The following is a 12531-nucleotide window of genomic DNA, read 5'->3' as shown; positions in this document are numbered from 1 at the left end:
CAGTGACGTGTGTGCCATAGAGCAGTGGTTCACTATTTACTTTTTACTGATGTACCCACCTTTAATTTTTAAGAGGTACCCCTTTCAGCAGTACAAAATATTTTGGGAAGGGAAAAAATTGTATAAAAATAGATAAATAAAATGTAAAAATAGAATCTAAAAATAGATCTATAAAAATAGATATATTTTTAATGCATGTGCATGTTATTTAAAAAGTAGCGTGCACATGCATACATAGTGACATAACATGGGTGTTTTGAATACCCACATGGGCTTGTGCCTCGTTTATGGTTGTTGTCATTCAGTGAGAAAGATTTACCAAATGTTTGCCTATTTCAGTCAGATTCAGATTTTTTTAAATGTTTCTACTTGATCCTGAAAATCGTTCACAGTCACCCTAGTGGCACTCGTTCCTCCATTTGAGAGACACGGCCATAGAGGCACCATGTGAGATTAAATGAACTGTTTCTCGCTACAGGTCCTGGAGAGATCATGCCACAAGATACAAAGAAAGGTATTTGGTACTTGATTCTCCCCCACCTGCAAATCACATCGCATCTACAGCCATTTTAAACATAGGAGGGTTACTGTCTGGTGGTATTGTCTGGTACTGCCGTGACTCCCCTTCCCTTTGTCCAGACCCTAAGGAGCCCCTGGTGCCTCCGCGCTTCATCGAGAGGTTCAGCAACAGGAAGGTGAAGCAAGGAGCCAGCATCACCCTGTCTGTCAGAGTGGAAGGTTGGTTCTCCCACCTCTTATTGAACACGATTAGAAGAACCTTTACAACAGGGGTATTTCACAGTCGTGTTGTTAGTCTGTTACTGCCTTTTAATTAAACTGTGCTTATATCCTTCATTATGGTTCTACAGTATCTGTGTTCATTCGATTAGATGAGGCAGGCATATGATCTGGTTTGTGTCGTGGTCGCTGCAATGGCCTACTCAGGGCGCCTCAGTAATAAAAAGGTTGAGGAACTCTGCCCTGCTTTAACACATCTTCTCACTCATGACCCACTCACGTATGGACAGTGTCACAGTGCAACAACAGGCTCTCTCTCAGAAGTTACACACCTTCAAGTAATAACATCTTAAGAAACAAATGTCCTTAACCCTTATTCTGCTTCCAGAACACATTTCCACTGCATTTTCTGTGGAAATGCAATCCTGTGAGGAGAGAGAGCAGACTATTTCATGCAAAGCGACTAACAATAAGTACATTTGTCAGAAGAAAGAGAAACAACAATATATCTCTGTCAGTACAGTAAGGATGTTCATAGAACCAGTACCAAGCACTAACAATCGCTAGGTTAACCCATTCCCCGTATACAACAAAGATAGCTAGGATAAGATGCTACACAATGCTAAGTACTATTTTTAAGTGCAAGGACGTACAACATACAATAAGTCTGTACATTAAGTGTCAGGACGTACAACATACAATAAGTGAGGTAGTTTGCCAACAAAGCGACGCCCCAATGCTTCTGATCCGCTCCTCCTCCAGGCTCCCCCGTCCCTATGGTGTCCTGGCTGAAGGAGGAGTCCATGGAGGACGTGGTCTGGATCAAGGCCGACACCAAGGGCTACAAGATCGCGGGCTCGGGCCGGCAGCACAGCCTCATCCTCATGGACGTGGGCGCCGAGTACGCCGGCGCCTACACCTGCATCGCCACCAACCGGGCGGGGCAGTCCCTCTGCAGCGCCCGCCTGGAGGTGGACGAGGGTGAGGCCCGGGGGGAAAGGACCAGCTCCGGTCTGTCCACGCGTGTTGTCTTACAGAGCCAATACGCGACATGATGGGATTCAGTTGAATGTTTTTTGTTCAATATTGAAATACTGAAATAGTTTCAACCTTGTTTTAGATGATTTACTTTTTTTTTTTTTTTGCTGATTTGCTTGAAGAATATGATTTTGGGCTGTGTGATTTTTCTCTGATCTTTTTGTTATTGAATTTGATTCCAGCACCGAGACCAAAGCCAGAGACCAAAGTCCCAGAGTAGGTTTTTGAGAAAACAATCCGACATGTATAGATCTACATTTCCAATGTAACGCTACATATACCAAATCAAATACAAATGTTTTATAACTGTTAACTATTTTGAAGACACTCAATGTGGCACCTTCCTGCGCAGGGTCCTTGGGATCACAGTGAGTCCTCCGGAGGAAGAGGGCAGCAAAGGAAAAGGTAAGCAGGGCCATAAGAAGCAACTTTCAACTGTTCATGTCATGTTATATTTCAATTTACAATTAGGGCATTTAGCAGACGCTTTTATCCAAAGCGACTTACAATAAGTAAATTTTTTCAGAAGAAAGAGAAACAACAATATATCACTGTCGGTACAGTAAGGATGTTCATAGAACCAGTGCCAAGCACTAACAATTGTTAGGTTAACCAATTCCCCGTATACAACAAAGATAGCTAGGATAAGATGCTACACAATGCAAAGTACTATTTTTAAGTGCCATGACGTACAACATACAATAAGTGCGTACATTAAGTGCCATGACGTACAACATACAATAAGTGCGTACATTAAGTGCCATGACGTACAACATACAATAAGTGTGTACATTAAGTACCAGGATGTACAACATACAATAAGTGTGTAAGAGGGGTGTGGGGGGAGGCTATGCAGAGTCTAGGACAGGTGAACTCTGAACAAGTGAGTCTATATTTACTTTAACACTGCTATTACAATGCTGTGTGTCCTGTTTCTTTGTGGCTGAAGATGTGAAGATGGCCTATATGGGAGAGGTGGGCTCAGAGGAGTTCCTGATGAGGCTCACCACTCAGATCACTGAGATGGTTTCAGCCAAGATGACCCAAGGTGAGGAACGACTGGGGCTGCATGTTTATTAGGATACATGTCATATCTGTGGTCTGTCTTTTCTAAACTGTCCCTATCGGTATTACAATGAAGAAGTTTATTTGGGGCAAATGTATGACAAAACTACAAAAGTATATTTAACAATCTGTTCGAGCTGTGCGAGACCGACATACATTTTAACTTGACTCTTAAGTGACTGAAAGGCTTTTATTGGTGCTTTGATGACAAGAAACTATCTTGACTTAATTCGATCACAAACCTATTAGCTCTCTAACAGTAAGTTTGGGCGTATGCAATATTTGTACATAATAGGATTTCTGTACTCAATATGGATGCACTTAACAGATTTCCATCTGTTAAGTGCGTTCTGTGTGTCTGGCAAGTGTGTGCGCTTAACGTATTTTCTGCAGGCTGTGTAAAATGCTGGATTATGCAATACAATACAAGCTGATTACTTTTAAGTTGATTAAAGTCTTCAGTTAGTATTGTATATGTCCAAATCAAAAATAAGTCATTAAAAGCTTGTTAGTTGTTATCCAAAAGGTTGATGCTGAATAAGCTTTGAACACAGCCCTGTGAATATAAACTAACATCAAGACTGATTAAGGTGCAATCAGATCTGAATGCTTAAACTATGGGATTACAATTCACTACTATTAATTGATTGGCAACAAAGTGTTCTCCAGTGCTGCTTTGCGTTTTAAAACCGTATGTACGACTTACCACTTCTCCTTCCTTCATACATACATTTTTTCACTATTCACCAATGTCATCAGTCCCATCATTCCAATGCTCATCCAATCATGAATTTGTTATTCAGACAGCATACAGAATCAACCAGTTCTCCAGTGGATGAAATCATGGCCCAAAGCACCCAGTATGTATCCACAGTTCATCTGCCCAAATAACCACAGCCGCGCGGTCTATCCACACTGTCTCACTTAAAGGTGCTGTTGGTAAGATTTAAGAGATGTTGAGTGTAACAGCTTTTAGTGAGTGAAATGCTCTGTCGGAAAATCGGTTTCAAGTTGGCTGCGTAACACAATTTAAGACAATTTAGATTTGAGACAGCTCGCTGCTAATTTCTGACCAATCAGGGCAGGGCATCTCTTCCCTGATTGGTCCAGGGAATCCATGTCAATCACAGGTCTGTGACTGCACCACTTCTCAACGGCCTAGAAACGTAGGGAGTGAGAGAGCAGAGAGGGAAGGTCTTTTTGGTTGTTCAGTTTCAAAATAGTCCTCTCTTCAGCTTGTTTCTGCTCACCCCTCTCTACAGCTCTCAAATCCTACCAAAACACCTTTCAGGCTCCTTAACACATTATAAAATAACACATGATATCATGTACAAAAAACATACACTTGCCTTCTTCCTGATGAGAATTGGTTCCTTGTGGAAATAATTGTGTATCAACGTATACCTAAATGATATGAAGGGAAGGATCTTGGACACAAAAGGAGATTTTCTTGTTGTCTTGTTGTCTTGCTCATCACTGCCTTACCTTGTCCTAACATGTGCTTTGTGTACATTTAAACACTGCATTATGTGTTTGTTCTAGTTTTTTCTTAATAAATAATACAAGTTGATAAAGAACAGACATGTATGCGCAGAACCGTTGGCCTAAGTGCTTTGCATGCTGTTAGAACGCTAACACCAAGTAGAGGCATGACGCTAATACCACTTTAGCACCACTAGGGGGCAGCATTTCACCTGTTTAGTCAGAGCAGGGCAGCTGACTCATTTCCAGCTGGGACTTTCAATTGATAATGGAAATTGGATACTGGGAAATATAAAATATAGTAATAATACATCAAATATTATGTTCAATACTATAAGGAGGTTGAGATGTACTGACCCTAAAATGTGCTTGATGCCGCCCCCCAGAAAAATAATACAGTTGAAAAATGGTTTCTTATATAATGTTAAATTAACTGAAATAATGAAATTTAAGTTGAATAATTTACCCCTCATAAATGACACGTCCATGGCTCCCCTTTTGCCTCTCTCTCTCTCTCTCTCTCTCTCTCTTTGCCCCCTCTTGCTCTCTCTCTCTCTCTCTCTCTCTCTCTCTCTCTCTCTCCCTCTTCTCTCTCTGTCTCTGTCTCTGTCTCTCTCTCTCTCTCTCCCTCCTCTCTCTCTCTCTCTCTCTCTCTCTCTCTCTCTCGCTCTCTCTCCCTCTCGCTCTCTCTCTCTCTCTCTCTCTCTCTCTCTCTCTCTCTCTTTCCCTCCTCTCTCTCTCTCTTCCCCCCCCCCCCCCCCCCCCCTCTCTCTCTCTCTCTCCCTCCCACCAGCCTCGCTGCGTGTCCCCGGGGCGGGCGACAGTGACGACGAGACCAAGACCCCGTCCCCGTCCCCCCACCACGGGCGCTCCCGCCCCCCCTCGCTGGTTGCCGACTCCTCCTCCGAGTCGGACGAGGGCGACGCCCGGGGAGAGGTGAGCGCTGTGGTGACACGATGGCCGACCGGAGTGTCCTCCAGGGCGGTCGCTAGGCAACCGCGATGGCAGGGGTCTTCCTTCTCATACTGATGATATGCTAACACAAGTGGATCATGTAGAGGTTCCAGTACATACCGATAACTAGGCCAATTTTATGCCCTGAAGTTGGATTATGATGCATGATGGGTAATATGTTTGTTTTCACTGTTTACTGTGCTGCTTCTTGGAAAATGCGAGCCGTTTGAAATTGAGTAAGCAATGTAAGTAGATGCTTCATTCATCCCCTTGGGGAAATTCAGGTATCCAGTAGCCAACAGACAGTACAGTTGACAGTAAAAGTCAACAAAATAAGTCAATAAAAGTCAAGAGAAAGTGAGCAATATTGCACATAATTAAAATTCCATATAAAAAAGAGGCAGAAGTAAATATACAAATAAATAATTATAATGTAATTGCGCATTGTCCAGTGTTTGGGGCTGGGTTAAGAGGAGATTGAGGGATATGTCCATGATGGCCTGCAGAAGACCGTTCTTCTTGAAAATCTTCCCTTTCCTGTGTTTTTGTGACATCACAAGTGGGAGTGTCCAATGTATGATGAATATATGAGCAACATTTGCTACAGTCCACTGGGTAGGCTGGTAGACTGATCTATCCAGCGTACGTATCTAGATGGACACGCCCACTTGTGATGGCATGTTTTTCAAACGGCTTGTAATGTGGGCTATGTGTATGATTTGTATTCCTATGCGATCACCTGTTTTGACTGCTGATCAAGGTTGAGTTGAGTAAGCAGTAGGAGATTTACTCTAATGAAACACACTTTCATTATAATCCAGGCGTCTCAGCATCACACACACTTTGGATGGATGGGCATTTTTATACAGCACTTTTCCAACCAGTGGCCGCTCAAAGCGCTTTACAATATTGACTCACATTCACCCATTCATGCACACATTCACACACCGACGGTGGTGTCAACCACGTAAGGAGACAGCAGTTAGGGTGAGGTGCCTTGCTCAGTGAAACCTTGACACTCAGCTGGGAGGAGCCGGGGATCGAACTAGCAACCTTCCGGTTACCAGCACACACACACTTTAACGTCTCACCGATCTGCCGTGTTCCTCCTCCGTGTCTCCTCAGATGTTTGACATCTACGTGGCGTCGGCGGACTACAACCCGACGATCGCCTGCAAGGAGTCCATCTGTCTGAAGGAGGGCCAGTACGTGGAGGTCCTGGACTCAGCCCACCCCCTCAAGTGGCTCGTCCGGACCAAGCCCACCAAAACCACCCCTTCTCGCCAGGGCTGGGTCTCCCCCGCCTACCTGGACAAGAAGCTCAAAGTACGCCGAGACGACGCCGAAAAGGACCTCCATAATGGAATTACCGAATGGCTAGAACCCGCAGATTAGCTTGAAAAACGTTGAATATGTCTGCCTAAACATCATGTTTCTTCTTACGGTAGCTGTCTGCTGACTCGGGCGACCTTCCAGAGGCCAACGTGGAGGAAGTTTCTGAGGGGGACTACAAGAGGAAGCTCATGTGAGTTCAGTTGAGACACAGCGGGTGGACTGTTCTCCAGAAGGTCATGTTTTCACCAGTGCAAGACAGTGGTTTCAGAAGACGGTTTTAACAAATGGATGTTACGTGTGTTCTATAGTGACGAGTCTACTACACGTGTTTGTTTTGATTTGAAACCTTTAGAGATACTTCTGTCTGAGGACGTTGTTGTCTGAGTTCTAGCATGTCTTTCGGGGAAAAGCTTCAGGGAAAAGTTTAGTTTACCATATAAAGTGTTTACTGGTTCCATCAGGTTGAGTCGAGTAGAGTCCCAATCCAACACCCGCCTCCATCAACATGGTCAAAATAAACAGAGTAGAGTCCAAAGAACATCCCAGACTTGAGCTGGTCTGCCTTCAGACTCCAGATCTGAAGTCAGATTTGTTGGACTTCTCTGTAAGGCTTCCTCACCTGTGAACGCGGTCTCTCTCCCGACCGCTCAGGCAACTGATCCAGGACCTGGTGAGCAGCGAGGCAGAGTTTGTGAAGGAGATGGAGTTCTTCACCTCGCACCACGTGAAGCACGGGGACCACCCCGACGCCCCCGCGGACGTCTCCTCCCAGAAGGACGTCATCTTCCGCAACATCGAGGACATCAAAGCCTTCCACGGAGGGTGGGTGTTGTTTGACTCATGCCAATATAATGAAGAGTACTGATCATTTAAATGTAATTGAGGGCATTTAGCAGACACTTTTATCCAAAGCTACTTACAATAAGTATATTTGTCGGAAGAAAGAGAAACTATTTATCGCTGTCGGTACAGTAAGGATGTTCATAGAACCAAGTGCCAAGCACTAACAATCGTTCGGTTAACCCATTCCCCGTATACAACATAGCTAGCTAGGATAAGATGTTACACAATGCTGAGACCTATTTTTAAGTGCAAGGACGTACAACATACAATAAGTGCGTAAGAGGGATCAGCCTTCTATGTTTCTGTTGGCAATAGGCCTTTGTGAACGACTGATCCATCTACGGTTCTTGTTGTTTTTAAACCGCCTGCATCCAATCGCCCAGAGAGTGATAAGTAAAGTAGTCACCGATGTTAATGGTAAATGGTAAATGGACTGCATTCATCCAGCGCTTTTCTAACCAGCGGCCACTCAAAGCGCTTTACAACATCGCCTCACATTCACCCATTCATGCACACATTCACACCCCGACGGCGGTGTCAATCATGTAAGGCGACAGCCGGCTCGTCGGGAGCAGTCAGGGTGAGGGCGTCTCGCTCGGGGGACACCTCGACGCTCAGGAGGAGCCCGGGATTGAACTAGCAAGCAACCAAGCGACCAAGCCAACCCGCTCTACCTCCTGAGCCACATGCCGCCGCATGAACCCCATAACGTTGTGATAACTCCCACCGTGGCTTCCCGTCGCAGGACCTTCCTGCCCATGCTGAACGAGTGCGTGACGGACGACGACATCGCCATGCGCTTCCTGAGGAACAAGGAGGGCTTCGAGAAGTACCTGCAGTACCTGGTGGGCCAGGGCCAGGCCGAGTCGGCCATTGGGGACAAGGCCGTCCACCACTTCTTTAAGGTGCCACGCCTACATTGACTACCTCCCTGCGTTGACATTCAGGGCGTTTAGCAGACGCTAAACGACTTACGACTTACCAAAGCGACTTACGATAAGTACATTTATCAGAAGAAAGAGAAACAGTATATATCTCGGTCGGTACAGTAAGGATGTTCATAGAACCAAGTGCCAAGCCCTAACAATCACTAGGTTAACCCATTCCCCGTATACAACACAGATAGCTAGGATACGATGCTACACCATTCTAAGTACTATATTTAAGTGTAAGGATGTACAACATACAATAAGTGCGTACATTAAGTGCCAGGACATACAACATACAATAAGTGCTTAAGAAGGGGGTGGGGGGGGGGTGTAAGAGGGGAGGCTATGCAGAGGATGCGGCAGGGAGCTCATTCCACCACTGTGGTGCCAAAACAGAGAAGAGCTGTGCAGGGGAAATGTGTGGAGCTCGATGTCCTGATGTGGTTCCAACCTCGGTGGTGTGTGTGTGTGTGTGTGTGTGTGTGTGTGTGTGTGTGTGTGTGTTCTCTGCTGTGTAGGAGTACACTGACAAGGAGCAGGCCGGCTCGGAGCACCCTGTGCTGAGCGTCAACGCCTACATGCAGCGGCCCCTGGAGAGGATCCAGAAGTACAAGGCCATCCTCAAGGTGAGGGTCTGATTGGGAATTTCATCACTACGGAAGAGGATTAGGGCCACATGGGAATTTCTTTTGAGTTCTGAGTTCAACGTCAGAATTCTGCTTTTATTCTCAGAATTCTGACTTTGAACTCAGAACTCTTTTCATTTTGACTTTAAAGCCAGAATCATGGGATTGAATTCAGAATTCAGATTTTATTCTCAGAATTCTTACTTTAAACTCATACCTCACACGGAGGATCCTGCTAACAAGTAGCACTGAACGTTAGCCGCGCGAAGGACCCTTCTAACATGTAGCATTGACCATTAGCAATGCAGAGGATCCTTGCTAACAAGCAGTGGCGGACTTAGCGCTTTGGGGGCTCCAGGCAAAGATGACTGGAATTGTTGACGGGGGGACGGGGACGATAGTGTTCGATTACGGGCAGACAGGATTGGGGGCGGGGGGGGGGGTGAAGTGGCATGGTGACAGGATTTTAATAAAAACAATATAGATATGGGGAAGAAATATAAAGACGGCATTTTGGGGGCCCCAAAAGGCCTGTATGGGGCCTTCTATGGGGCCTGGGGCTCCAGGCAAGTGCCTGGTTTGCCTTACAGTACGGCCCACCCCGGCTAACAAGTAGCATTGACCGTTAGCCACACAGAGGATCTCGCTAACAAGTAGCATTGACAGTAAGCCTTGCGGAGGATCCCACAAACAAGTAGCATCCCACTTACAAGTAGTATCCCGCTAACAAGTAGCATTGCCCGTTAGCCCCCCGGAGGATCCTGCTTACAAGTAGCATTGACCGTTAGCCGCGTGGCTAACGGTCAGCAGGTAAGCAGGGTCCTCCGGTATCCTCCACTAACCCTCAGTGCTCTCCCCTCACGCCCGCCGCAGGAGATGCTCCGGAACAAGGCCCGCAACGGGCAGAACTGCTGCCTGCTGGAGGAGGCCTACTCCACGGTGTCGTCGCTGCCGCAGCGCTCGGAGAACACCCACCACGTGGCCATGATCCAGAACTACCCCGCCACCCTGGGGGTGCTGGGGGAGCCCATCAGACAGGTGGGCACCGGGGGGGCCCCTGGGGGGTGGGGGGGGGGGTTGACACCTGGGGGGTGAGCAGTAGGAGCACAGGCTCTGTCCCCGGGGGGGGGGGGGCGGGGCTCGGTGTAACCTGGTTACCGTCTGTTTGTTGTTTTGGTTATTAATTACAGTTTTCCTTTAGGCAAAGGAAAATCCCTGGTGGGTTAACAGCCAGGACCTGCTGATTAGGCTTGAATACTAATTGCTATTTAGATATGTTTTTGTATATGAGAACATGGAACATATACTTACCATGTATAAAATAATAATTGTATTAATAATAATACACAATAATTTTCATTTATTTAATGTTAAGTTCTGTGTAAAACAATACAGATGGAGAACATCCATGTAGAAAAAGATTGTAAAGTTAATTTAAATAGAGAAGTAGTAGGTGGGTAGTAGTATATACTTATGCTACTATATACGTATTCAAAATAAAAACAACCAACTCAAAATGTGTGTTTTCTCTGGGGTGAACCGGTCCTGTAACCCGTCTGCTCTGCTTGTTTTGTGTCCTGTTTCTGTCTTATCGTTTTCGTCTGAACTAGGGGCCGTTCCAAGTGTGGGAAGGGGCCCCGGGCATCAGGTCCTCCTCGCGGGGCCACAACCGCCACGTGTTCCTCTTCAAGAACTACTGCGTCATCTGCAAACCCAAGAGGGACAGCAACACGGAGACACAGGCCTACGTCTTCAAGAACATGATGAAGGTGAGATGGGCCCCCTGCCGAGACGCTATGAGGGGCCGCTCGGGCTGCTGCATGTCAGGACACACACACGTTCACGTTTACATTTAGGGCATTTAACAGCGGCTTTTATCCAAAGCGACTTACAATAAGTACATTTATCAGAATGAAAAGAAACATCATAGAATTAGAACATTTACTCGTGTTAATGACGTGTCGCTCAATTCTCTGTAAATGACGAAATGAGTAAATGGACGTTTTACATTTGTATTTACATTTAGGGCATTAAGCAGACGCTTTTATTCAAAGCGACTGAAAGTACATTTTCAGAAGAAAGCGAAACAATATATCTGTCGGTACAGTAAGGCTGAGCACTGTGCCGAGCACTAACAATCGTTAGGTTAACCCATTCCCCGTATATACCAAAGATAGGATAGCTAGGATAAGATGCTACACAATGCTAAGTACTATTTCTAAGTTCCAGGACGCACAACATACAATAAGTGCGTACATTAAGTGCCAGTTCTCCTCGACCTGATGTTTGGCCACGCCCCTCGCAGCTGAACAACATCGACGTGAACGAGACGGTGGAGGGCGACGACCGGGCGTTCGAGATCTGGCACGAGCGCGAGGACTCTGTGAGGAAGTACACGCTGCAGGCGCGCACCGTCATCATCAAGAACTCCTGGCTCCGGGACCTGAGGGAGCTGCAGCAGCGCTACACCATGCCCGCCTGGAGTGAGGAGCACACACACACACACACACACACACACACACACACACACGCATGCAGTTCTACACACACACACACACACACACACACACATGCACACACACACAAACGCACACGCACACGCATTTATACATTTACACACACACACACACACACACACACACACACACACACACACACAACAATGCACGCACATGCATTTATACACACGCACACATACACACACACACACACGCTCATGCATTTATGCATTTACACATACATACACACACACACACACGCACAAACAAATAGACACACACACACACACACACACACGCAGGTACTAACATAGTTGCATACATTCAGTCACTTCTACAAGCTCACTAGAGTTCACGCGGTATTCATCCCCTCCTGGCTGCCTGACCAGTGTTAGCGATCCAGCAGTGCTTAGTCCCTCACCAACCTGTCTCTGGCTCCTGTGTCTGCAGGCCCCCCCGACTTCGAGGCCATCCTGGCAGACTGCACGGCCGAGCTGGGCCAGACGGTGAAGCTGGCCTGCAAGGTCACCGGCGTCCCCAAGCCCGTGGTCAACTGGTACAAGGGTAGGTAGAGAGAGGGCCGGAGGAACTGTGTTTAAGATTGATAGATAAAACTTTATTAGTACCCCCGGCGGGGACATTCCTTTGTTACAGCACAGCAGTAGTGGAGGACACAGGATAAGATGCAATACAATAAAAATACAAAGTAGTGCTACGGAAAACTAAAATAGATTCTAAAGTAAATGCTGAAGTAAGGATTACATTACTTTACATTACATTACAAACAGTATAAACATTATAAACATTATAAATTATAAAGTGGCCCAGAGTATATTAAAGTGTGTAAATGTTAAACGTTAAAAACAAAGAGAAGTGGCCCAGTGATCAAGTATATATAATAATATATAATTATTATATAATAATATATAATAATATTATGTATAATATATTATTATATATAATAATATATAATAATCTAATAAAATATAATAATAATATATAATGTATGGCTTTTCCAAATAA

At 45.6% G+C, this 12531-nt stretch overlaps 1 protein-coding gene across 25 annotated transcripts in view; it reads left to right on the top strand.

The window, feature by feature from the left end:
- The window catches only part of obscnb (obscurin, cytoskeletal calmodulin and titin-interacting RhoGEF b), a 69076-nt gene that overhangs the window by 51019 nt on the left and 5526 nt on the right, over positions 1-12531 (top strand). For 23 of the 25 annotated variants that reach the window (XM_084481135.1, XM_084481134.1, XM_084481128.1 and 20 more), the window contains 17 exons: positions 479-514; positions 640-738; positions 1501-1719; positions 1959-1992; positions 2129-2181; positions 2726-2824; positions 3645-3701; positions 5117-5259; positions 6403-6603; positions 6726-6802; positions 7264-7434; positions 8201-8360; positions 8903-9010; positions 9884-10048; positions 10621-10779; positions 11316-11493; positions 11959-12072. In XM_084481135.1, the coding sequence (XP_084337261.1) occupies positions 479-514; positions 640-738; positions 1501-1719; positions 1959-1992; positions 2129-2181; positions 2726-2824; positions 3645-3701; positions 5117-5259; positions 6403-6603; positions 6726-6802; positions 7264-7434; positions 8201-8360; positions 8903-9010; positions 9884-10048; positions 10621-10779; positions 11316-11493; positions 11959-12072 (2073 nt within the window). The remainder of the gene's footprint in view (positions 1-478; positions 515-639; positions 739-1500; positions 1720-1958; positions 1993-2128; positions 2182-2725; positions 2825-3644; positions 3702-5116; positions 5260-6402; positions 6604-6725; positions 6803-7263; positions 7435-8200; positions 8361-8902; positions 9011-9883; positions 10049-10620; positions 10780-11315; positions 11494-11958; positions 12073-12531) is intronic. The other 2 variants (XM_084481123.1, XM_084481129.1) reach the window with 1 other exon arrangement.

Source organism: Micromesistius poutassou (genome assembly GCF_964030765.1).
Source record: "Micromesistius poutassou genome assembly, chromosome: 16".
Taxonomy (NCBI): Eukaryota; Metazoa; Chordata; class Actinopteri; order Gadiformes; family Gadidae; genus Micromesistius; species Micromesistius poutassou.
This window is presented reverse-complemented; position numbering and strand designations above follow the sequence as displayed.